The sequence below is a fragment of the Scyliorhinus torazame genome, chromosome 1 (assembly GCF_047496885.1).
Source record: "Scyliorhinus torazame isolate Kashiwa2021f chromosome 1, sScyTor2.1, whole genome shotgun sequence".
Taxonomy (NCBI): Eukaryota; Metazoa; Chordata; class Chondrichthyes; order Carcharhiniformes; family Scyliorhinidae; genus Scyliorhinus; species Scyliorhinus torazame.
Genome location: NC_092707.1, coordinates 238,350,242 through 238,378,000, shown reverse-complemented (window position 1 = coordinate 238,378,000; position 27,759 = coordinate 238,350,242). Strand labels below are relative to the sequence as shown.

Below are 27,759 nucleotides of genomic sequence, written 5' to 3'. Positions count from 1 at the left end.
ATGGGCCAAATCGCCTCCTTCTGCACTGTAGGGATTCTTCTGCACTGTAGGGATTCTATGAAACAGTACATAGCTTAAAATAAAGTATAACATTTAACAAACATTTTGAAAGACATGGCTGTGATCTTTTAAAAGCATGTTGGGAAGCAGCAAATTGACAGTAGGACGAGTGCAAAATCTTTTTTTTTTTTTTTTTTTAAACACGATTACAATTTACAGAATATTTATTTCCAGCACTGATAACTCAAAAGAGTGAAGTTAAACTGAATCATCTTGTTTCCTAGTTGGTGCTACAGAATTCATTTTCAGACAATAATGCAATGCAGTTCCGAATGCTTTTGCCCAATATGGTAAGGTGCATTGGCTGTAAATGCAAGAGAAAAGTCATGAAAATTTGAGCTTCAATTTGTGATTTATAGAGAGCCTCATCCATTTATATACTCACAATTAACATTTTATGTAGATCTTCCTCAAATTCATCAATATTGTTGTTAACCTTTTGCTGTCTCTGGAATTCATCCACGATCCCATGCAGCATGAATTGATAATACTGCTTCATAAGTAGGCCACCCTTCAGTACTTCCTTGCACTCTCTAACCAACTGTAATAAAAATAACCATTATGTGCAATGTATGGAAATATTTACAGATCAGGTCAAATACTAACGGGTTATTTGGCAAGATTATTGCTTTACAATTTCCAATTGCGACAAAAAAAACAGTGCAAATATATCAATGAATTTTAGACATTATATAAGAATGTTTTAAACTCAATAGCTATGAATTAGCGGACTTCAGACCGGTTGATGGTAGGGTTCAATTGGTCTCATTTCCTGTGCAAAGCATGGGGAAATACAAATAAGGGCATCTATTCTTGATCACTAAAAATAAAATGAACATAGTTAGCAGGAATTTAAGTGATGTCAGGGTCAGGCTTGGTATCAAATCTCCCCCATGACTTAATATCCTGATGGCATTAACATGCAGAGTGGCAACACCTAAGGTACCGCAGGGCATATGGCATCCATGGAATGTTATCTCCACAAAAGGTCAATACCTACAAGAAAGAACAGGGAATAGGAAAAAATAAACTTAGTGTGCATTACAAAGGTTAATAATGTGGGTTAGAGAAAGTCAATATTAAAACTATGCCGTGTTCTAGATTATTGACAGCACATAGGAGGCCTGTGATTGCAGTCTGAGAATTGACCACAAGTTAGGAAAAAAATATCCGTGCCTAGAAAAACGGGCTTCATTTCCAAACCTATTGAATTCTGATGTAACCTCAGGGCCCTTGTTGTTTGAAGTAGCTAATTCCCCTACTATAACTGAAAGCAAGTGTTTCAAGCAACAGTATTTGTATCAAAACATGAGGAACGATGTGTTAACGACACAATGTTATAAATGCGTAAATCAGCCAAAATGTTCTGGAGGACGAGATATTCTGGAGTTGCAAATCTCTACACTACACTGTGCAAAGCAAACAGCATTGCACCTTTTAAGCCTCCACACTAATTTTAAGAAATGGTGAGATTTGCATATTAATTGCCCATCAAACACACGAGAGAAAGTTAGGGCTGAAACTTGAAGTATCCTTTTAACATCATCACTACAATACCAAGCAATCTCTTTGGCAAGAAAGGAAACAATTTAAACTGTTCTTAAAAATATAAATGGACTGGTCTTCATTTTCTTTCCCATTTCTTTCTACTCTAATCAATCTTTCTCTCTATTTCTCTATTAGCTGATTTGATTCTTAACTCACCCACTCCAATAGCCATCAGCAATCTCCATCATTCCTATTTATCTTGCAAACTTTTAAATCTCATTGAGGTATATTATTGGTCCCATCAGCCATCAAGGTCCCCAGTGCCCTGTTGCTCCCTCCACACAATTATCAGCTTGCACTTCCAGTGCTTTACAGTGTACAAAGAAATCTAATTATGCAAACTGCAAGATGGCCCACTCCGGCAAGATTTGCCCCAACATATTGGTTTTGATTGATCAGCCAAAAATTGAGGTACCACATTAGACTAAAAGAAAAAGCGCACATTTTCTAATAAAACAGTTTTAAAAATAGACCATTAATCCAGAACATTTGCAGTGAAGCCTAGATATCATAGTTCATTTTTGTAATCAATTTGAACTGATCTCTTAAATGTACCATTAAGACAAAAAAAATTCCAACAAGCTTTATTAATGAAACTTTGAGAAGCAAAAAAAAAAAAGCTGTTATAAGATTTGAAGTTTTTCTACTTAAAAGGGGATAATCCAAACCAGCAGATACTTTGCTGATAGTTATCAGAAAGTGTTTTTTATACACCTCGGCACCCGGGCGCACTTTAGGGGGTTCCCCGGTACTTCAGGCTTTGCTACCCTTTTTGCAAGGAATTAGTGCAGTCTAACCTGACGACCCGGCAGAGCAAAAGGCAGTGAATTGGGTGTTGTCGAGGTCGGCATTGAAGAGAGACGGTGGGGGTAAATTACAAGTGCTGATCCCAAGCAAGGAGTCAAAGATGGTGGGGGAAGCGGACGTGCCCATCACCCTCGAGATGATGGCGGGGTGATAGAAAAAGAACTGGACAAGTTCGGTGGGGAGATTGACGGGCTATTCCTGAGGCATGGCCAGGAGATGAGGGAATCAATTAAAGTTATGATGGAAGAGGTTTTGGTTCGGTCAAGGAGCAGCTGGGCAAGACGGCTAAGACGGTAACTGAGCAGGCTGAGAAGTTGAAAGGCGTGGAGGAGTCCTTGTCTCAGTATGAGGATCGACTCGTGTCGTTGGAAGCCAAAATGGCGATTGTCGGCGACAGAAATAAGTGCCTCAAAGTGAAAATTAATGATATGGAGAACAGGTCCAGGCACATGAACCCGAGGCTGGTGGGTCTGCCGGAGGGAGTCGAGGGTTCAAGGCCGACTGAGTACTTTTCTACAAAGTTCTCTCAGCTGATAAGCGGCGAGGAGGGTTTTGCTGCGCCAAATCCGGACAGGGCACACCGGGCATTGAGGCTGAAGGCGTGACCAAATGAGCCACCACGTGCAGTGATCATTTCATTCCAGTTTCCAGAGGAAGGAGCGGATCAAGAAATGCCGCAGCATTGATTGGGACAGTAACATGGTGAGAATTTACCAAGACATCGGCACGGAACTGGCAAGGTGACGGGCGGCCTTCAATAAGATGATGATGGTCTTGTATAATCGGAGAGTGCGATTTGGGATGGTGTACCCTGCAAAGTTAAGAGTAATGTTTGACTCAAAGGACTTTTATTTCAAAACTCTGGACCAGGTCAAGGACTTAATCAGAGACCATGGACTGGGCAGTTTGAGGGACGCGGGTGGGCTGATAGGTGGTTGGGGTTTTCCTGTTCAGGTTCATGTTGATACGAGTTGGGTTGGGGTTATGGCGGAAATGGTTAGATAGGGGACATTCCCACTGCCCTTGCCGGTTCAGCCATCCGGGGAGAAAGAGTTTTCTTCTTTTCCTCAGTACATAATATGTTTTCCAGGATTGATTACTTTCCATGAGCCGGGTGCTGTTGGCAGGGGTGAAGGAATCAGAGTCTCGTCGGTGGTAATTTCTGATCGTGCTCCACATTGGGAAGACTTGGAAGTAGGCCGGCGGTGCCGCAAGAGGTGGCAATTACATGTAGGTCTAGTGGCGGACCTCGGATTCTGTGCAAGGATCTCAGGGGTTATTCAGGATTACATTTTGAACAATAATAATGGGGAGGTCTCACCCTCTACACGATGGGAGGCGATAAAGGTAATAGTTAGGGAGAAATTATATCCTTCAAAGCACATGTAGATGCGGAGGTGAGGAGAGAGCGGGAAAAGTAGGCAGACGATATTAATGGGGTTGATTGTAGGTATGTGAACAGTCCATCCCCAGAGCTATAAGCGGAGAGAGAAAAAAAAACTGCAAACGCAGCTTGATTTGATCTCTACGGATGGGGCAGTGCAACAGTTGAGGCAAGCTAAAGGGGCAATGTACGAATATGGAGAGAAGGCAAATTGGCTCCTGACATATTAACTGTGGAAACAGGAGGCAGAGAGGCCGATTGTCCAGATTAAGGCGCAGGATAGGGGGCTACTCTCGGCTCAGGAGAAGGTGAAGGAGGTATTTAATGCCTTCTACGAAACATCATACAGGTCCGAACCGCCGCTGGTTGGGAGGGATATGATGGAGTGAGTTTCCCAAGGGGGAAGGAGTTAGGGGAAGAACTAGAGACTTCATTGGATTTGGAATAGCTGAGGTTGATGCAGCCAGGGAAGTCACCGGGGCTCGATGTGTTCCTGGTGGAATTTTATTAAAAATCTGAGGACCGGCTGGCCCCTTTATTTTTAGGGATGTTTAGGGACTCCTTGGAGAGAGGTGCTCTGCGACAGATGTTGGTGCAGGTGTCAATTCCGAGGGCAGCTCGGTAGCACAGTGGGTAGCACTGTTGCTTCACAGCTTCAGGGTCCCAGGTTCAATTGCCGGCTTGGGTCACTGTCCGTGTGGAGTCTGCACGTTCTCCCCGTGTCTGCGTGGGTTTCCTCCGGGTGCTCCGGTTTCCTCCCACAAGTCCCGAAAGACACGCTGTTAGGCAATTTGGACATTCTGAATTCTCCCTCTGTGTACCCGAACAGGCGCCATAATGTGGCGACTAGGAGCTTTTCACAGTAACGTCATTCCAGTGTTAATGTAAGTCTACTTGTGACAATAAAGATTATTATTATTAATAATTGTCCTTTTCAGGTGCAGGGAAAACACCCTGAAGACTGCGGGTCATATCGTCTGATCTCCTATTAAATGTAGATGTGAAACTTCTAGCTAACTTGTTGGCGGTAAGACTGGAGCCGGAGATGGTGAGGAAAGACCAAACGGGGTTTGTAAAGACCAAACTGGGGCTGGTTTAGCACAGGGCTAAATCGCTGGCATGAAAGCAGACCAAGGCATGCCAGCAGCACGGTTCAATTCCCGTACCAGCCTCCCCGAACAGGCGCCGGAATGTGGCGACTAGGGGCTTTTCACAGTAACTTCATTTGAAGCCTACTTGTGACAATAAGCGATTTTCACTTTCACTAAAGGAGCAGAGATTGATGGCAAACGTGAGGCAGTTGTTGAACGCGGCACTTAACCCAGGGGAGGGCCGGGTTCCGGAGATCATCATTTCGCTTGATGCGGAGAAAGCGTTTGGCCTGGGAGAGTGGGACAATCTGTTTGCGATACAGGAGAAATTTGGGTTTGGACGAGGCTTCATAGCGTGGGTGTGGCTGTTGTATGCTGCCTGATTTGCCAGTGTTTGCACTAGCAAAGTGACTTCTGAGCCCTTTCGTCTGTACAGAATACCAGGCAGGGATGTCTAATGTCCCCTTTGCTGTTTATATTAGCAATAGAACCACTAGCCATGGCGCTGAGAACTTTGAAAGATTGGGAAGGAAGAGCTAGAGGAGGGGTGGAGCGGTTCCACTATACCCCAACGATTTGTTGTTATATGTTAGGGATCAGGAGACGTCAGTGAAAGCATTATGGGGATATAGTAGCGCTTTGGCTACAAGTTAAATGTAGGAAAGAGCGAATGCGTGGTAGTTGGAGCACCGGGTGGAGAGGCGGGCTTAAATTTCTGGCTAGCAGGAAGTCATTTTCAGTATTTGGGAGTCCAGATAGCAAGGGACTGGAGGAAACTCCAGGGGTTGAGCTACACGAGTTTGGTGGGAAAGTTAAAACCGACCTGCAAGGGTGAGATGGTCTCCCGCTATTCCTGGCAGGCAGAGTGCAATCGATTAAGATGAATAGCTTGCCGAGATTTTTATCTCAGTGCCTCCCGGTGCTCCTGCCTAAGGCGTTCTTCAGAGAGATCGACCGGCTTGTGACTGGGTGTATTTGGGCAGGTAGCGGCCCGAGGATCAGGAGGACGGTGCTCCAGTGGGAGAGACAGCCTTGCCAAACTTTCAGTATTACTATTGGGCGGCCAATGATGAAAAAGTGCTAGAGAGGTGCAGAGATTTGGAGAAGCTGTGGGGCCAGGTGGAAGCAGTGTCTGTGGGGGGCAAGCCTAGGGTGTTGGTAACGGTTCCGTTCCCGGAGGTGCCAAAGAAGCATCCGACTAACTCGGTGACAGTAGCCACGTTAAAGATTGAGAGGCAATTCAGTCAACATTTCAATTTGAAGGCTACCTTGGGGCTAGCTCCTAGCTGTGCAAATCAGTTATTCGAGCCTGCTATTTTGGATGTAAAGTTTAGGGAGTAGAAGAAAAAGGGGTTAAGAAGGTGGGATATTTGTTTTTAAGAGGGTCAGTTCACTAGCCTGGGGAACTGAAGGAGAAATATGGGCTGATGGGTCCAGGCATCTCCAGGTGCGTAGCTGGGTCAAAAGGCATTTTCCAGTCTTCCTGGTGAAGCAGCCTTATACCTTGCTCAAGCGGATTTTATCCTGCTCAGGGTCAGAGGTGGCCAGTACGTCGGGCATATACCAGCGGACACTGGGGGAGGAGAGGTGTTTGGTTGAGGGTGTGATAGCAACGTGGGCAGAGGAGCTGGGGCCAGTCTTGGAACATAGGAATTAGTGGGCGGCACAGTGGTTAGCACTGCTACCTCATTGCGCTGAGAACCCGGGGCATTCTCCCAGTGTCTGTATGGGTCTCACTCCCACAATCCAAAACGAGGTGCAGAGTAGGTGGATTGGCCACTCTAAATTTCCCCTTAATTGGAAAAAAGGGAATTGGGTACTTTAGGAGGACGTTTGGAGCGAGGAGGATGAACACAACCTCATCTTGTGAGGCTGAGTCTCATCCAGCCAAAGGTAGTGTTTTGAGCACATCTCACGAAGGCCAGAATGGAGTTGGTTTTTCGATGGGGTGGTGGGGAGGATAAATGTGATCGGTGTTCAAGGAGGCCAGCACACCGCACACACATGCTTTGGTCATGCTCAAAGCTGGTGGGCCTCTGGAGGCCCTTTCTTGATACTATGTCAGCAATCCTGGTTGGAGCCTTGCCCACTGGCGACGATTTTTGAGGTTTCGGAGGTGCCGGAACTCCGGACAGGAGCCTTTGGCTTGCTTGTGGCAAAGAGGCGGATCCTCTTGGGCTGGAAGTCGATCACACGTCAAACGCCTCAGCGTGGCTGGGTGACCTGATGGGAGTTTTGGGAACTTGAGAAGGTCAAGTTTACCGTGAGAGGGTCGGTGGAAGGGTTTTACAGTAGATGGTGGACACTTCCAATCTATTTTAAAGAGTTGGTCACTGTTAGCTGTTAGGGAGTTGGGTGGTTTAGTGGTGAGGTTATAGTGTTGTAAGGGGAGGGGGGGTTCTTGCTGTTTGGTTGTTATTCGGTGTTTTTTTTGCTTTGTATCAAAATGGTTAAATTAAAATAAAAACATTTCCCAAAAACTACAAAAAGATAATGCATGTGAAATTACACCAACAACACTGTTCCAAGAAAAAGATGAAAACGGTATTTTGGCAGGCTACCTGTTTAATGCTGAGCAACGATGGCTCTCCTGCAGGTCTTTGCTCCAACCTTAGTTTTAAGCACTCGTGAATAACGTTGAGGAGAACTCGACACAAGACCAAGTAGGCAGGTTGAAATGATGGGAGTTCCATGGCCTCCAGCTGTTCCCAGGACACAGTGCTGCCTTTCTGCTCCACGCAGGAAGACATGTGAGACAATTCAGGCAGGTAGTCATGGCAGCTCAAAGGCTCCGGAACAGCAGAAAACTGGAATACAGAAGAAAGGGAGTGCAAACTCATAATTGCATGCTACAGTTTCTGATCAAAAGGTTTGATCAGGTACAATGTACATTAAGCCAAATCAAACACCGCAAACCAGTGGATAGTGCTTGACCGGTTACAAAATGGCTTTTATCTTAGTATCTGCAAGTATACATGTTTAACCACTATTCCAGATCTTCCCTCCCTCCTCTTTGAAGAAGCATCAACCAGCAGTAAATTGACCAACAGCGTCAAATAAAAACTAGCACAGTTGCCAAGTCAAGAACAATCCTGATTAATTTCCATATGGAAGGCTAATAAAGTAATTAGCTGGGTATTGTAACTCAGCAGTAGGAATTCCCCATTTGTGAAGAGAGAAACATAGTGAAACCCTAAAGGGTTAAAATTGGTGGTGTACATGAAGAGGCTGGTTGAATGTTCCCTCAAAATATTTTAGAAACTTTGCACTGAAAATTATATACCAGATTATTTTAAGTCATCTCACACTTCAAAAAAAAAATATTGAGTGCCCAATTCATTCTTTCCAATTAAGGGGTAAGTTAGTGTGGCCAAACCACCTAATCTGCACATCTTTGGGTTGTGGGGGCAAAACCCACGCAAACACGAGTAGAATGTGCAAACTCCACACGGATAGTGATCGAACCTGGGACCTCGGCACCGTGAGGCAGCAGTGCTAATCACTGCACCACCGTGCTGTCCACCAGTCATCTTACACTTGACACCGGATACATTTTTAGACCAAAAGATCTAGAGTACACAAACCAGACCAACATTCTCCCACCTCCTTCTCCATCCCACCCCAGAAATCAGTTAACATTAGCAATGTTTTCATTGAAAACCCAATCTTCTTCCAACCCTCCACTTCATACTTTTCTACCATGCTTGCGACCCAAATTTAACCAACCATTCATCCTCTGCATCTAACCCACCTCTTGCAAGCACATTCCTTCCTTGTCCACCTCACCCTTCCTCGTCGCTCCTCGGCCATACAAAGCCACTGTCTTGGATTCTGCCCCCTCCCTGCTCACCTTCATGGTCACTCATTTCTCCCTTTCCCTCTCCCCTGCATAATTAATGTCGCTGTTTGCTCAGAACCATCGTTCAAAGATTGTTGCTCTGATAGATCAGATCTGTCCCTCTGCCTTCAAGAAGTTGATTTTTAATGGGCTTTTTAACAACACTTGCAGTTATTATAAAACAGTCTAATTCATTTTGTTACAAAACGTTCTAGCTAATTAAAGACTCAAGTTCTGACAATGCATTAAAAAAATAAGGCTTTATTAACAGCACTTTTTCTCCTATGACACACAAGACATTTGGCCAAATCTAAACTATTGTAAACTATAATCACCATAAAATCATCAAAAGTTGATCCAAATGGCAACTGTAAATGACCTGTAAATTAGCCTTTTGAGGTCAACTTGGTTCAAATTATTAAATGCACTCAGCGATCTTTTAAAAAAGCTGTTCAGGGCTACATTTCTGCTCTAAAGAGCAGCAATTACCAGGGACGTTTGGTGTGAGACACTACAGTTAAACTGGATGGATGGCATGAAGGGCTCAGAACTACTGCTTCCTCGAGCACAAAAAAAAAAATATTCAACGGTGATGCATATAAAGGAGTACGTTATTCAGTCTCTCAAGCCTGCTCCGGCATTCAATAAGATAATGCCTGACAGGGTTGCAACCTCAGTTCCACATTCCCCACCTATCCCAAATAACCTTTCATTCCTTTTGCTTATCAAGAATCATCTAACCTCTGTCTTAAAAATATTCAAAGATTCTGCTTCCAGAATTCCCATTTTTTCTTTCTTTTTTAAAAATAAATTTAGAGCACCCAATTCATTTTTCCAATTAAGGGGCAATTTAGCATGTTTCATAGAATTTACAGTGCAGAAGGAGGCCATTCGGCCCATCGAGTCTGCACCGGCTCTTGGAAAGAGCACCCTACCCAAGGTCAACACCTTCACCCTATACCCATAACCCAGTAACCCCACCCAACACTAAGGGCAATTTTGGACACTAAGGGCAGTTTATCATGGCCAATCCACCTAACCTGCACATCTTTGGACTGTGGGAGGAAACCGGAGCACCCGAAGGAAACCCACGCACACATGGGGAGGATGTGCAGACTCCGCACAGACAGTGACCCAAGCCGGAATCGAACCTGGGACCCTGGAGCGGAGAAGCAATTGTGCTACCCACAATGCTACCGTGCTGCCCCACCTACCTTCAATCTTTGTGTTGTGGGGGCAAAACCCACGCAAACATGTGCAAACTCCACACGGACAGTGACCCAGAGCCGGATCGAACCTGGGACCTCGGCGTCGTGAGACTGCAATGCTAGCCACTGAGCCACCGTGCTGCCCTTCAGAATTTCCATTTCTGATCGATGAGCTTCCATCAGTTCTGGAGCCAAACAATACAATGGAACAAAAAGGCATAGCAAATGCCGCAAACAATGAAGCAGACACCAAAATTGCCAAAAGAGAAAATGCTGGAAAATCTGGATAAAAGCAAATTACCTTTGGTTTCAGATTCCAGCATCCACAGTAATTTGCTTTTATCCAAGATTGGCAATGTGAGTTGGAATCAGTGAACACTGGGTGGCACAGTGGCAAGCACTGCTGCCTCAAAGCTCCAGGGACCCGAGTTCAATTGCGGCCTCGGGTGACTGTCTGTGGAACGTGCACTTTCTCCCCATGTTTGCGTAGGTTTCCTCCGGGTGCTCCGGTCTCCTCCTACAGTCCAAAGATGTGCAGGTTAGGTGGATTGGCCATGCTAAATTGCCCTTAGTGTCCAAAAAGGTTGGTGGGGTTGCGGGGATAGGGTGGAGGTGTGGGCTTAAGTAGGGTACTGTTTCCAAAGGCCAGTGCAGACTTGATGGGCCGAATGGCCTCCTTCTGCACTGTAAATTCTATAGACATACGGAGCATGACTGGGACACAGATGATTGTTCTCAACAAGACTGCAGAACGTTGATGGGATCCTTTGGTTGTGGGTCTGCTTAGCTCAGTCTATAGAATGCCATTTTCAAAGCTTAGCATGGATTTGTTGTGCGTTCACCAGGCTGAGCACCTCGCCTGTGGTGAACCCAGATTATGATGGTAAATAAATTTGCTGCTGCTAATGGTCTTGCCTCATCTCATTTGCTGCTGAAACCGTCACATGTCCTTTTTACCTCTAGACTTGACTTTCTAATGCTCCCATCTGATCTCCGACATAAACTCATACAAAACTTTGCTGTCTGTAACCTAACTCACATCAAGTCCTGTTCACGCCACAGAACTGAGCTTACTGACTTGCACTGGCTGTGGATCAGAAAAATAATTTTCCAACCTAAATTTTTTAATTCTCATCTTGTTTTCAAATTCCCTCCCTATCTCAGTAACTTCCTTCAGCCCTACAATCCAGCAAGGGTGCTGGACTCCTCCAATTCTAGCCTCTGATGCATCCCTGGTTCAGTGCGCGATTGAGAGTGTTGCACTCAGCTGCTCCAAGCTCTGTAAACTCCTCCCTAAACAACCGTTGCACTCAGCTGCTCCAAGCTCTGTAAACTCCTCCCTAAACAACCGGTTCCTCTCTTATGATCTTGTTTAAAACACATCTCTTCTTGTTATTTGCCCTACTACCTCCTTCGTTGGCACGCTGTCAAATGCTGCCAGATAACATTCTTGCAAAAAGCGTGGGACATTTTACTAAAGACATATGAAACTGCAAGTTGCCGGTATACAAATCTTTAAATTTGAATCAATTTACATTAGTTTATTTGGGATCAAGAAAAAATTGGTGTTTTTGCATTATTCAGTAAAGCTCCCAATGAAAACACAGTTGAAAACCCAGTTCTGAAGGCCATTCAAAACAGTCAACTGAAGTAATAGTAGTAAATTCCCAGCCAGCAGATGGTGCATGGCATCTAAATGTAAAAAAGTGGAAAGTCCAACGAGCAGAATCAGTCCTGCTTAATCCTCCTGTGGCATATTGAGGAGCAACAGTACAAAGGCATTAACTTCAACATTTCCTTCGTCACATCTGGCGCTATATGCGAGGAATTCACAGTTGCAGAAATTGAAAGTGGAGGAAGCAAGAGGAAGGACATAACGGGGGTTTTTTTTAGCACCAAAAGAAAATGGTCAGCAATTACCTTTCTGAAAATGTATTAAGCTATCATTGGTAGTATACCATTGCATAAAAAATAACACATTAAATTAATAAACCACAAATTTCAAACTGTTTTTTTTTTGCTTCATTATCCAGTCATGCTGAATACAAGACAGAGAGAGAACTGGCTAAACATTCTATTCTAATGCACAAGGTATGCGCGGCACGGTGGCAGTGTTAGCACTGCTGTCTCACAGCTCCAAGGACCTGGGTTCGATTCCAACCTTGGGTGACTGTGTGGCGTTTATACGTGTTCCCTGTGTCTGTGTGGATTTCCTCCCAGTCTACAGATGTACAAGCTAGGTGGATTGGCCATGCTAAATTGCCCCTTAGTGTCTAATAGTTAGGTGTGATTACAGGGACAGGTCAGGGATGGGTGGGCCTAGGGCCGGTGCTCTTTCAGGGGGTTGGTGCAGACTCGATGGGTTGAATGGCCTCCTTCTGCACTGCAAGGATTCTATGATTCAAGGTCTGAAAAGCAAGTGTTACAGTTGAGTAATATCATGCTGTGAAGAAGGTTGGTTGCAGTGCGGTTTCTATTTATATTTTGATAGGAGGAGTATTGTTGCAACATTTTGGCTGCATTATTACAGAGGTAGCTTGCAGTAACAAAATTTTATTTTTGACAGCTGCTTGAGAGATTTTAAAATAAGATTGTCTTCATAAAACAAACAGATTTTAAGAGGCCCATGGGTACGGAGGGACGCGAGAGTGGAAATTGGCCACAATTATCTATTCTGCCTTAGATCAGAGGTGGTGCTGGGGATTGTAAATGTTGCACCCTCATTCAAAAAAAAGTGAAGATAAGCCCAGAAACTACACACAAGTCAGTTTAAACTTGGTGGTGAGGAAGCTTCGAGAAACAATAATGCAAGACAAAATTAATAGTCATTGGGCAACTGAGGGTGAATTAAGGATTTATGGGCAAATCATGTCTAACTTGTCTTTTTTTTGATGAGGGGACAGATGGTTGATAAGGGCAATGCAGTTCAGTGGTATATATGGCCTTCCAAAAGATATTTGAGAAAGTGCCACACAACAAACTTTTGAGAAAAGTTAGAGCACATGGAATAAAAGGTTGTGGCAACATGAATATAAAATCGGCTGAGTGACAGGAATAGTTTGTAAAGCCGCCATATTCCCAGATGACCAGAGGCTGTTTTCCCCTTTGAGGGGAGAGCTGACTGGTGCTGATTTAACCTGAGGATCACCACACCTCAGGCGAGGGACAAGGCGGGACCTTCATGAATAACCTCAGCCGGTACAAGGATAGACAGCAGTTGGTGAACAATTGTTTCTCAGGCTGCAGGAAGGTTAATAGTGAAGCTCCCCAGGAGTTGTTATTAGGACTCCTGCTCTTTCCAATAAATATTGATGACCTAGAACTATAGATCACAAATTCAAAATCTGTGGGCGATATAAATGAGGATGGCAGCATAGAGGTTCAAAAGGATATAGTTTGGTGGAATGCGCAGACAAATGGCAGATGACATTTAATGCAGAGTAGTGTGAAGTAATCATTTTTAAAAAATAAATTTAGAATACCCAATTCATTTTCTCCAATTAAGGAGCAATTTAGCGTGGCCAATCCACCTACGCTGCACATCTTTGGGTTGTGGGAGCAAAACCCACGCAAACACGGGGAGAATGTGCAAACTCCACACGGACAGTGACCCAGAGCCGGGATCGAACCTGGGACCTCGGCGCCGTGAGGCAGCAGGGCTAACCCACTGCGCCACCATGCTGCCCTGTGAAGTAATCATTTTGATAGGAAGAATGCAGAGAGACAATACAAAGTATAATTTTGAGAGGGTATAATTCGAAAGGAAGTGCAGCAAGCAGAGGGACCCGGATATATGTCTGCATAAATCACTATGCATAATTCACTGAAGGTGGCTTGACAGGTTGAGAGAGCTGTTAATAAAGCATCCGAAGTTTTACTATTAGGGACAAAAACAAGAATGCTATGTTGAACTTGTACACTGATTTGACCTGAATTGGAGTATTGCATCCACTTTTGGGTGTCATACTTCAGTAAGGATAAGGAGGCATTAGAAAGAGAAGGCAGAATGATTCATTAGAATAGTTCCAGGGATATGGAACTTTAGTATGTATAGATTGGAAAAGTTGGGACTATTTTCCTTTGAGAAGGGAAGGTGGGGAGGTTTGATAGAGGTGTTCAAAATCAAGTGATGTCTGGCCAGAGTAGATGGGGAGAAACTGTTCCCATTGCTGGATTTAAGTTAATTGGCAAAAGAAGTAATGACAACTGGAGAGAGAACAGTGAGTGGTTAAGATCTGTAATACACTGCCTGAAAGTTTGGTGGTGGCAGGTTCAACTGAGGGAATTGAGAGTATCTGAAAAGGAAGAATATGCTGTGCTACAGGAAGGTGGCAGGGCAGTGACACTGGGTGAAATGCTCCTTCAGAATGGCAGCACAGGGCCGAATGGCAGCCTTCTTGCTCTGTAATCTCCGAGAAGTGCATGTTAAATAAGCCCAGGAAATGAAAGACCAATTAGCTTGTCAGTAGTGGGAAAGATAATAGAATTTGCCTTCAAAGATGCAACAGAAAAACAACCAGAAACTGAAATGATAATAAAGAGAAGTCTGCAGAGATTCCAAAACACAAGGTAATCCTGGAATAACCTTACTGAATTCTTCCTGTTAAAGTAGTTATAATATACCTGGATTTACCCTTCAATGAGTTACCAAAGTAGAGACTAGTACTAAATTACTAGACTAGTAATCTACAGGTGGAGGCTAATGCTATGAGGACATTGGTTTAAATCCCACCATGGTAACCAGTGGTATTTAAAACCAAGTTTTAAAAATCTGGAATTTAAAAACTAGTCTCAGCAACGGCAACCATCAAACCATTGTTGATTGTCTAAAAACCCATCTGGATCACTGATGTTCTGAAGGGAAGCTGCTATCCTTAACCTGGTCTGGTTGATATATATCTTCAGACATACAGCTATGTGGTTGACTCAAAATGCTCTCTGAAATGCCCAGTAAGCCACTCATTTTGTTTCAAACTGCTCCAAAGAAATGAAACCAGATAGACCACTGGGAGATCTCGCCATTGTAAAGTACACTGCCAACCAGCCCCGTGAACTCTGCAAAATCCTACTCGAGGGGCTTGTGCCAAAGCTAGGAGAGCTGTCCCACAGATTAGTCAAGCAACAGTGTGACAGTCATCCTCACCAAATCATAGCGTACCCAGGAATGGTGATGTGTCTTCCTGCCCCGCCGGCAGGACAGACCCACCAGTACAGTGGTATAGTCAGCAGGGATTTGCTCTTGGGAGTCCTCAATATTGACTTTAAACCCATGAAGTCTCAAAGAACAAAGAAAGGTACAGCACAGGAACAGGCCCTTAGGCCCTCCAAGCCTGCACCGATCATGCGGTCTGTCTAAAATCTTCTACACGTCCGGGGTCCGTATCCCTCTATCCCCATCCTATTCATGTATTTGTCAAGTTGCCCCGTAAACACCATTATCGTCCCTGCTTCCACCACTTCATCCGGCAGCGGGTTCCAGGCACCCACTACCCTCGGTGTAAAAAAACTTGCCTCGTACATCTCCTCTAAACCTTGCCCCTCGCACCTTAAACCTATGCCCCCTAGTAATTGACCCCAAATGGCACAAATGTCTCATGGCACCAAGTCAAAAATGGGCAAGGAAATTACGTACTCGTTAACGGAGGGTAGGGCAGTAGGTGGTAATGAGTCAGTACTCTTCCGTGTTCACCAATTGAAAGCACTGATGGCAGCAAGAGGACCGAATCTATCCTGGTGGTCAGGGGGGCTGTCTTCAATATCCATCACCAAGCGTGGCTTGCTGAATTCCTTCAAACATAACTGCTTGACTGGCTCTGTGGCAGTTGATGACGTTAGAAAAACCTATTTGATTTTGTCCTCACCGCTCTCCCTGTTGCAGATGCATCTGTTCTTGACAGCATTTGCAAGAGTGTCCCTTTGGAGACAAAGCCCCGTCTTCACAAGGAGGATATCCTCCATTGTGTTGTGGCACTACCCCCACGCTAAATGGGATTGATTTCAAACAAATCTAACAACTTAAAACTGGGCATCCACAAGATGCTGGGGTCATCAGCAGCAGCAGTATTGTATTCAACCATGGTCTGTAATCTCATGATCCGGCACAATCCCCACTCTACCATTGCCATCAAGCTAGGGAAGTAACCCTGATTCAATGAAGGGTGCAGGAGGGCAAGCCTGGAGCAGCAGCAAGCATATCTAAAATGAGATGGTAACCTGGTGAAGCTACAAGAAAGGACTACATGCATGCCAAATCACAGAAACAGCAAGTGACAGATAAAGCTAAGAAATCCCACAACCAGCGGATTAGATCTAACCTCTGCAGTTCTGCCACATCCAGTCGTGAATGGTGGTGGACAATTTTGTATTTTAAAAATATTTTGATTGAGGTATTTGAAAAGCAATAACATCCACATGGCAAAATTAACATTTCCCCCCCACCAGCCCAATCTTCACACCCTCAACCAAACAACAGCAATCCGCACTCCCCCCCCCCCCCCCCCCCCCCCCCACCACCACCCAAACCCCTTGGAATACTGCATCTGCTGACATTTCAACTTTCCCCGAGAAAGTCGACGAACGGCTGTCACCTCCGGGAGAACCCTAACATTGACCCTCTTAAGGCGAACTTTATTTTCTTGAGACTGAGAAACCCAGCCATGTCATGAACCCAGGTCTCTACACTCGGGGGCTTCGGGTCCCTCCACATTAATAAGATCCGTCTCCGGGCTACCAGGGAGGCAAAGGCCAGAACGTCAGCCTCTTTCACTCCCTGAACCCCCGGATCTTCGGACACTCCAAAGATCGCTACCTCCGGACTCGGCACCACCCTGTTTTTAGCACCGTGGACATTGCCTCAGAAAACCCTCTTAAGCTTCGGGCATGCCGAAAACATGTGGACATGATTTGCTGGGCTTCCTGCGCACCTCGCACACCTACCTTCTACCCCGAAAAACCTGCTCATCCTAGCCACTGTTGTGTGTGCCCGGTGGACTACCTTAAATTGTATCAGGCTAAGCCTGGCGCACGATGAGGAGGTATTAACTCTGCTTAGGGCATCTGCCCATAGACCCACCTCTATCTCTCCACCAAGCTCGTCCTCCCACTTGCCCTTAAGTTCCTCCACCGGAGTTTCCTCCGCCTCCGAAAGCTCCTGGTAAATATCCGATACCTTCCCCTCCCCCACCAGGTAATGGAAACTACTCTATCCTGTATCCCCCGTGGCAGCAGCAGCGTAAAGGCCGGCACCTGCTTTCTCAGGAAGTCTCGCACCTGCAAATACCTAAAACCATTCCCTGGTGGCAAATTAAATTGATCCTCCAATGTTTTCAAGCTGGGAAAGCTCCCATCTATAAATAGATTCCCCCATCCTTCTGATTCCTGCCACCTCTGGAACCCGCCATCTAGCCTACCCGGTACAAACCTGTGGTTGTTATAAATCGGAGTCCAAATCGATGCTCCCTCCACTCTCTTATATCTCCTCCATTGCCGCCAGATCCTCAAGGCTGCCACTACCACCGGGCTTGTGGAGTATCGGGCCGGCAAGAACGGCAGAGGTGCCGTTACCAATGCTCCCCGACTGGTGTCTTTACATGACTCCACCTCCATCCGCTCCCATGCCGACCTCTCCCCAACTACGCACTTCCTAATCATGGCTATATTAGCCGCCCAGCAGTAATTGCAGAAGTTCGGCAGTGCCAACCCACCCTCCACAGACTGCGCTCTAGCAACACTTTCTTCATTCGCGGGGTTTTACTCGCCCACACAAAGCCCAAAATAATCTTATTCACCCGCTTGGAAAAGGCCTTAGGGATGAAGATGGGGAGGCACTGAAAGACAAACAGAAATCTGGGGAGGACCGTCATCTTCACGGTCTGTACCCTCCCCGCCAGTGATAGCGGGAGCATGTCCCACCTCTTAAAGTCCCTTTCTATTTGATCTACCAACCAAGATAGGTTTAACTTGTGTAGTACCTCCCATTTCCGGGCCACCTGGATGCCCAGATATCGAAAGCTCTTTCCTACCATTCTAAGCGGCAGCTCTCCCAGTCTCTTTTCCTGCCCTCTTGCCTGGATCACAAACATCTCGCTTTTCCCCATGTTCAATTTAGACCCCGAAAAACTGCCAAATTCCCCCAAGATTCGCATTACATCTCCCATCCCTTCCAATGGGTCCGAAACGTACAAGAGCAGGTCACCTGCGTAGTGCGAGACCCGATGCTCCCCCCCCCCCCCCCCCCCCCACCCCCGAATCAGCCCTTTCCAGTTCCTAGAGGCTCTTAATGGCATGGCCAAAGGCTCTATGGCCAGAGCAAACAGTAACGGGGAGAGGGGCACCCTTGCCTCGTCCCTTGGTGTAGTTTAAACTACCCCGACCTCAGCTAGTTCGTACGCACACTCGCTACTGGTGCCTGATAGAGCAACCGCACCCAGTCAATAAAGCCCTCACCAAACCCAAACCTTCCCAGCACCTCCCACAGGTAGTTCCACTCCACCCGATCAAAAGCCTTCTCCGCATCCATCGCTACCACCACCTCCGCCTCCCCTCCTTCTGAGGGCTTCATAATAACATTTAGAAGCCTTCGAACATTGGCCTTGTATTGCCTGCCCTTAACAAATCCCGTCTGGTCTTCCCCTATCACCCCCAGGACACAATCCTCTATCCTTGTGGCCAGTATCTTAGCCAGCAGTTTGGCATCCACATTCAGTAGAGAAATCGGCCTGTATGACCCACATTGCTCCAGATCCTTCTTCCGTTTTAGGATCAATGAAATCGAGGCCTGCGAGATTGTTGGAGGGAGGGCTCCCTTCTCTCTTGATTTGTTAAATGTCCTCAACGGCAGTGGGCTCAATATCTCTGAAAACGTCTTATAGAATTCCACCGAGTAGCCGTCAAGCCCCGGGGCCTTGCCCGACTGCATGCCCTCCAGCCCCTTGATTATTTCCTCAATCTCAATTGGGGCCCCCAGCCCGTCCACCAGGTCCTCCTCCACCCTCGGGAACCTCAACTGATCCAGAAATTGCCTCATCCCCTCCACTCCAGCTGGGGGTTCCGACTGATACAATTTACTATAAAAATCCTTAAAACACCTCGTTCACCCCCGCTGGGTCCAGGACCGTATTACCGTCTCTACTCTTTACTCTACCTATCTCCCTGGCCGCCTCTCTTTTCCTGAGCTGGTGCGCCAACATTCTGCTTGCCTTTTCCCCGTACTCATAGATCGCCCCCCTTTCCTTCCTCAACTGTTCCACTGCTTTCCCTGTGGTCAACAGCCCAAACTCCACCTGTAACCTCCGCCGCTCCCTCAGGAGCCCCGCGTCCGGGGCCTCCGAGTATTTCCTGTCCGGTGGTAGACAATTAAACAACTGACAGAAGGAGACGACTCCATAAATCTCCATCTTCAATGATGGAGTCCAGTACATCAGTGCAGAAGGCAAGCCCGAAGCATTTGCAACCATCTTCAGCTAGAAGTGTCAAGTGGATGATCCATCCTGGCTAACCTCAAGAGGTCCACAACATTATAGATGCCAGTCTTTAGCAATTTCTAATTCGATTCACTCCGCATCATATCAGGAAATGGCTGAAAGAACTGAAGACTGCAAAGGCTATGGGCCCCGACAACATTCTAACATCAATACTAAAGACTTGTGCTCCAGAACTAACCACACCCCTAGCTAAGCTGCTCTGGAACAGCTACAACACTGGGATCTACCCGGCAATGTGGAAAATTGCCCAGGTAATCACCATCCACACAAAGCAGGAGAAATTCAACCCACCCCTCCAGTCTACATTTCATCATCAGCAAGAGATGGAAGGGGCTGTCGAGTGTCATCAGGCAGCACTAACAGAGCAATAACCGGCTCACTGATGCTCAGTCTGAGTTCCACAGGGCCACTCAGCTCCTGATCTCATTGCATCCTGGGTTCAAACATGTACAAAAGTGCTGAACTCCAGATAGGAGGGGAGAGCGACTACCCTTAACATCAAAGTGGCATTTGACTAGAGTGTGGATCAAAGGACCCTGGAAAAACTGACGTTAATAGGAACCAGGGAGAAAACTCTTCACTGGTTGTAGCCATACCTAGAAAAATTAAGATGACAGTGCTTGTTGGAGGTCATTCATCTCAGTCGCAGGACATCGCTGCAGGAGTTTCTCAAGGTAGTCCTAAGCTCAACCATCAGCTGCTTCATCAATGACCAATAAGGGTCAGACGTGATAATGTTCACTGCTGTTGATGACTGCATAATACTCAGAAATATTCCCAACTCCTCAGATACTGGAGCAATCAGTGTCCAGCTGCAGCAGGACATGGACAACATTCAAGCTTGGGCTGTTACATTAACACCACACAAGTGGCAGGCAGTCAACATCTCCCAACAACAGAATCTAACCATCTTGACATTCAATGGCATTACCATTTATCAACATCCTGGGGTGGTTACCATTGACCAGAAACTGAACTGGACCAGCCATATAAATACTGTGGCTACCACAGCAGGTCAGAGGGTGGGAATTCTGTGGTGTGTAACTCACCTCCCAATTCCCAAAAACCTGTCCATGATCTACAAAGCACAAGTCAAGTGTGTGATGGATACTCTCCATTTGCCTGGTGTGCAACTCCAACAACTCAAGAAACTTTGCAACAGCCAGGACAAAAAAAAGCCACTTGATTAGCATTCCATCCATCACCTTAGACAATCACTCCTCCCACCATTGACACACAATGGCAGCAATGTGTAACATCTTCTAGATTCACTACAGCAATTATCAAGGGTCCTTCAACAGTACCTGCCAAACCGGTGACTTCTAACACCTAGAAGGACAAGGACAGCAAAGGCTGGGAACACCATCACCTGCAAGTTCCCCCTCAAGCCACACATCATCCTGAAATGGAACAATATCATTGCATCAAAATCCTGAACTCCCTTCCTACCTGCACCACATCGACTGCAGCAGTTTAAGCAGGTAGCTCATCACCACCCTCGCAAAGGCAATTAGGGATGGGCAATAAATGCTAGCTTAGCCAGCAGCGGCCACATTTTAAAATAAAAGGTCAGAACATGTGCAATTAAGGAACAAATAGCAGAATGGATAACAAGCTGGCAAAAAAGCAACAGAGAATTGGGGTTAAAGGTAGTTACATGGATTGGAAAAAAATGGGAAGCAGTGTTCCAGGGAGAACAGTGCTGGGACTACTGTTGTTCACCATTTAAATAAAACTAGACTTTGTGAATTGGAAGTAAAATTGCAAGATTTGCAGATGGCACCCTTGGGAAATATAGTTAATACAGAGGAAAACTCCGGCATAATACAATAAGCTATTAATCATCTTGCAGAATTGACATGTAACTGACAAATTAACTCCAATATACATATCAGTTTAGTTCCAGCATCTATTTACAAATTACAAGCAAGCAAATCAATTTCAGATAGGGTCTCTTCAGATAGCACACATTTGCTGATGGATGCAGAGGGTAATCCTAGAGACAGAACAAGTGCCACACTTGAAGCTACCAAGTGTTGTGGTATGTTGTTTTCAGTGTTGGGTCTGTTGCCAAGCCACTGTAATTGTGGTGCACACAAGCACACAGAAGGTGTCAACCATTTTCTTCTATTGTCAGCTAGTGACTCTCGGGTGTGATAATTGATTTCTAGGGCTTCATGCCACAGTTACAAGCATCCTTGAAGTGAAGCTTTGGGAAACCATCTGCTCATCTTGGTCTGGCTACCTTACCATTACGTTCTTGGGTATGTGATCCTATTCCCCTCTGTATGCATCCGAGCCAACAAAGCTGCCTCTGTTTGATGAGGCTTTGAGAGTGCTACCACATTCATGATTTGGCCCATAATGTCGGAGACAGCAAAGTGCTGAGAACAGAAACGTAATAAACCATCAGCTTAATGTAATTCCATACGGGTTTCATTATTCAGCTAAAGGTGGCATGCATCAAGAAACAGATTGTCAGTCACCATTTACCCAAGAGAGGGGGGTGGGGGGAAAAGAATACTGAGGGCCTTGACAGAAATCTTTGTATCCTCATTGGCGACAGGTGAGCTTCCAGCAGACTGGAGAATAGCCAATATTGTTCCCTTGTTTAAGAAGGGTAACAAAGATAATCTAGGAAATTACAGGCCAGAGCCTTACGAGTGGTAGGAAAATTAATGGAGAGGATTCTTCGGGACAGAATTTACCACTATTTGGAAAGAAATGGATTTGTTTGCGAGGGACAGCATGGTTTTGTGAATGGAAGGTAGTGTCTCACTAACTTTCAGAGGAAGTGAACTAAAGGAAGTTAATGATGAAGAAAGGGCAGTGGATGCTGTCTACATGGACTTCAGTCAAGCCTTTGACAAGGTCCCTCATGGCAGACTAATAAAACAGGTGAAGTCACGTGGGATAAGAGGTGAGCTGGCAAGATGGATACAGAACTGGGTAGGTCACAGAAGACATAGGGTAGCAGTGGAAAGGTGCTTTTCTGAATGGAGGGCTGTGACTAGTGATGTTCACAGGGATCAGTGTAGGGACTTTTGTTATTTATAGCATATATAAAAATGATTTGAAGGAAAATGTAACTATCTGATTAGTAAGTTTGCAGACAACACAAAGGTTGGTGGAGTTACGGATAGCGATGAGGACTGTCAGAGGATACAGCAGGATATAGATCGGTTGAAGACTTGGGCGGATGGAGTTTAAACCGGACAAATGTGAGGTAACAGTAACTTCGCTGCAGTGTTAATGTAAGTTTACTTGTGACACTAATAAAGATTATTAAATAAAGATTATTATTATTCTATCGCTTCTCAGCCTTTTGGCTAAGATGAGCGTGAGGTCAGGTGTAATGCCTGGATCTGGTATGTCTCTCCTGTGGGGACCATGAATTCGATTCAATTTGAATTGTTTTTTGGAGCAGGCAAGGAGCTGGATTAGAGGTTTGCTCCTGTCCACACTCTGAGCTCTGGCTTTGTAACTCTCAAAGTAAAAAAGAAAAAGATTATTATTCATGCATTTTGGAAGGTCTAATACAGGTAGGAATTATACAATAAATGGCAGAACCCTTAGGAGTACTGATAGGAAGAAGATCAGGGAGAACAGGTCCACAGATCACTGAAAGTAGCAATGCAGGTGGTTAAGGCAGTCAAGAAGGAATATGGTACGCTTGCCTTCATCGGCCGGGGCATTGAGTACAAAAATTGGCAAGTCATGCTGCAGCTGTACAGAACCGTAGTTAGGCCACATTTGGAATATTGCGTACGATTATGGTCACCACACTACCAGAAGGATGTGGAGGATTTGGTGATGGTACAGAAGAGGTTTACCAGAATGTTGCTTGGTCTGGAAGGTATTAGCTATGAGGGGAGGTTGGATAACAACACTGAACAACGGAGGTTGAGGGGCGACCCGACAGAAGTTTACAAAATTGAGTGCATGGACAGCGTGGATATTCGGAAGAGTTTTCCCCAAGCTGGAACAGTCAATTACTAGAGGACATAGGTTTAAGGTGCGAGGGGCCAAGACTGGAGGAGATGCGTGAGGCAATTTTTTTTCTTTCTTTACACAGAGGGTGGTGAGTGCCTGGATCTCACTGCCGAGAGATGTGGTGGAAGAAGGTACAGTCGCAACGTTTAATAGGCATCTTGACAAATACATGAACAAGGACAATTACATGAATAAGATGGGAATTAAGGGATACACGACCATAAGACATAGGAGCAGAATTAGGCCACTCAGCTCATCGAGTCTGCTCCGTTTTTCAATCATGGCTGATATTTTTCTCATCTCCATTCTCCCGCCTTCCTCCCATAACCCCTGATCTCCTTATTAATCAAGAATCTATCTATCTCTGTCTTAAAGACACTTGTGCTTTGGCCTCCACAATTTCTGCGACAAAGAGTTCCACAGATTCACCATCCTCTGGCTGAAGAAATTCCTCCTCATCTCTGTTTTAAAGTATCGTCCCTTTAGTCTGAGATGGTGTCCTCTGGTTCTAGTTTTTCCTACAAGTGGAAACATCCTCTCCATGTCCACTCTATCCAGGCCTCACAGTATCCTTTAAGTTTCAATAAGATCCCCCCCCCCTCATCCTTCTAAACTCCAACGAGTAAAGACCCAGAGTCCTCAACCATTCCTCATACGACAAGCTGTTCATTCCAGGGATCATTCTTATGAACCTCCTCTGGACCCTTTCCAAGGCCAGCACATATGGACCCAGGAAGTGCAGAAGATTTTAGTTTAAACAGGCATCATGATCAGCGCAGGCTTGGAGGGCTGAAGGGCCTGTTCCTGTGCTGTACCGTTCTTTGAGAACAAATTACTGGTGTGGGAGAGAGAGGACAGGGAGGGGAGAGGGGGGAAAATAGAGAAAAAGGAGAATGAAAGATGAACATGTTACTGGTGTGGGAGAGACAGTCCATGAGTCATTGTAGCCGAGTTGCCATGTCGGCAACAATCAGTGTTGAGAATTTCTCGGATTAGGATGAAATGTGTTTTGTCTTTGCTTTCAGTCTTGCCAAGATTGTGGAGCTTGCAACCTGACTTAGCACGGAAATAGACTCCTTCCTCAGCTGTGGGAAAGGCAAAATCAGGAACATAAAAAAGGTGGTAGGGGCTAGAGCACAGCCCTGTTTCATTCCTTTCTTCAATGCAAAATGTTGTGAGTGGAACCATCAAACTATACAGTGCGGTGCATGTTGCCATGGAAGCAATGAGACTCTGGGGTTTTGGTGGACCCCCAACTTTTCATAACACCTTGCAGAATTCTCCTCGGTTGTCGATGTCGAATGTCTTAGTGGGATTTGAGGAAGGTAAAGAGGTATACCCAGTTTCGAACATCTTTTGTTGCTGCCATTTAGGGAAGATAATGCCCACAGTCTATGAGCACAGAAATTGCGTCGTATCTCCAGGTACATTAGTCTGCAAATAGGTGGAATTTTTACAAATATGACCCTATTTACCTGGATCTCCATAGACTAGTGCCCCAAACATCCTGTTGTCCATTCTTTCTGTCCCTTCCTATCTAAATTTTTTGGGAAACCATTGGTAGAATATGATTACAAGCATGAGAATTTCAAAGATGCTTAGGAGCAAGATGCCCTGCAGTTGTTGCGATCTCCTCTGTTTTCTTTTTGCAGTGTGATGATTTTTGCATCACGTTCCTGTGGAGCAGAGCATTCCATTCCATAGCAGAGGTGGTCCTAAAGGGGAGGCAACAGATGGAACTTGCATTCTAGCTGAGATTCCATCCTTGTCAGTTGTTTATTTGCCAAACAGTGTATGGGCTTCTCGAGATACGGTGAAGGTATGCAGGTTCCTCATCTAATTAATCCTGAGCAGAATGCTGCAGGAATTGTCAAGTGTGTCTGAGAGATGACCATCTCGCAGGAGTATAATTTACAGTAATCTTCAGCCCAGCGGGACATCTGTTTATTGGTCGGTGAGTAGTTTACCATCTGCTGACTTCAGTGGGGCAACTTTAGCAATCATGGGCCAAGCATCCTCTTGACCCCCCTCATAGCTAGTTGCTCTAGTGTTTATTTGTGGCGTATTGCCTTATCTTTTGCACATCTGACGGCTACTTTCAGATTGGGCAGTGTTTTAAGTGAAGAATTTATGATGTTCATTATGGGGGGGGGGTTTCTGCATCAATGACAGATGCCATCTCATCTGAAATTATCTCAAACTGGTAGGAGTTGTGGGTTCTGCATTTACTAAATTACATTTCTGTTGGTTCTCAATGATTTCCAAGCTTAGTCAGTACCAGCATCTGGAGCTTCCTGGTAAAACTTTGGAGAGGAGCAATTGTTGCAATGAAAGTTGCGAAATGCTGGTACATCGCATCATCACTTGCGCAAAGGCTGTTGATGCGTGAATGCACGACAGGCCATCCTATTTGGAACTGTGAAACTTTCGGGAGTGCACCTTCACTCTGCTGCCAAGAGAGTTGGTGTTGCAATCTGCTGTATGGTAGGTGTGGGGAACACTGGGCGGGTGACACCTTGTGATGACCTAGTTGGTGCCAGTGCCCAGACCTGTTTTTTTTGGGGGGGGGGGGGGGGGGGGGGGGGGGGGGGGGGGGGGGGGGGAGAGGAGAGATGATTCATTCATGCAGAGACCAATAAGGGCACAAAGCTCAAGAAAGCATTATTTGTTTTTGTTGATTTTGCCCAGCCCATGACGACTGAGGCACACTGGCCATGAATCATTGCCTGCCCCAACACATACACGGAAGTCATCCAGAATGAATAGCCTCCTGCAGCTTGGAATGGTTCTCAAAACCTCACCAATGGCAGCACCAAACTGGTGTAGCTCATGGTCAATCAGGTCCATCTTGTATACTTGCTGTAGAATCTAAGTCATTGTTTACACCAAGGTACGCAAGTCCTCATCTTCCAGCTTCCAAACTGAAAAGTTACCCCTTTCTTGGTTTGCTGTCTGCCCATGGTATTGTTTAGGAGGCGCAAACTCCTGAACATTTGTTCCAACCTCTCCACCTCATAGAATGGGATCCAAAGGAAAGATGAAAGGAAATACATCTGGCTCCAGTCAGTTACAGGAATTGCTGGAAGGTGCCAAAGCTGGAGGGAAACACCAACTGCCTAATCAATAAATATACATAGGAGTGAGGTAATAAACGTTGCCAGAACAAATAACGCCACATATTTATTGGAAAATAATTGTCTAAATTGGACAGAAGGGTCTGGGGACACAGAGGCATTGATCAATGAAAGTAGCCAAGTTGGTTAATAAGACCATTAAAAAGGCAAACCATGCACTGTGGTCCATTCCTAAAGGGATACAATTGAAAAGCAGAGAATTTTATTAAACTTGGTTAGAACACACTAGGACTATGAACAGCTCTGCTCTCCATATCATAAAAATATAGGCACTAGAGCAGGTACAAAAGGATTTACTGGAATTACATCAGAACTGAGGAGTTATACCAATCAGGAAAACGGGATAAGTTGGGGCTCTGACGAATGTGATATAAAATAGTTACTTTAGAGATATTAGTTACTGTAATGTAGAGATAGGCCAGTCTCATTCTGGTGGGTTCACAGACAAAGGATTTCAGACCGCATGGCAAAGCGAGGAGGAGGTGTGTCCAGCAAAGGAGGAGAAAAGGATGCTGGGTAATAGGGGGCCCCGAGGAAGGGATGAGAAGTGAGCCAATCAGGATGTATGGCCAGGTCAGGAGGGGTATAGGATGACCTATGGGAATCGTGTATGTGAAACTTGATGCCATTTGAATGTATTTGCCAAAATCCCTTTGTCTCCTTCTTCATTCGTTTTCCAAGGGTCTAGGAGACTAGTCCTGTGTCCTGTGCCTCTGTGAAATGAATCAGGCTTGCAAGTCAAATAAAATAACTAATGCTGTACCTGCAAATCCATCTCGACTTTTATTGAGGCCAGACTGACGGGTAAAGAAATTTGTGTTTTGTCAGCTCCTCTGGACAAGAAAACGCTGAGCGGTGAATTGATCAAGATCTTCAAGATTATGAAATGTTTGAGTGTGCAGAGATCTGGTGTTTCCACGTGTGGGGGGCACCAGGACTAGGTGCTATTAACATAAGCTTGGTACTAATATATTCATGAGAAACTTCCTTATCCAGAGTGATTAGAATATCCAACCACAGAGTTACTGAGACGAATAGCATTAGATGCATTCAAGGATTGATAAAAAATATAAGGGAGAAAAGAAGGGTATATTGATGGCTTAGATGAAGAGGGGTGGAAGAAGGTTTGTGTGTGACATAAATAAGAGCATGGGCCTGTAGAATCAAATCGCCTTTTTGTGCAATCACATATTATACAACTATATTGAAACATG

General features: G+C 45.3%; 1 protein-coding gene across 3 annotated transcripts in view; it reads right to left on the bottom strand.

The window, feature by feature from the left end:
- map3k4 (mitogen-activated protein kinase kinase kinase 4) overlaps positions 1 to 27,759 on the bottom strand; it is a 234,086-nt gene that overhangs the window by 109,184 nt on the left and 97,143 nt on the right. For all 3 annotated transcript variants that reach the window (XM_072503694.1, XM_072503685.1, XM_072503676.1), the window contains 2 exons: positions 7,452 to 7,697; positions 446 to 601 (listed from right to left, as the gene is read on the bottom strand). In XM_072503694.1, the coding sequence (XP_072359795.1) occupies positions 446 to 601; positions 7,452 to 7,697 (402 nt within the window). The remainder of the gene's footprint in view (positions 1 to 445; positions 602 to 7,451; positions 7,698 to 27,759) is intronic.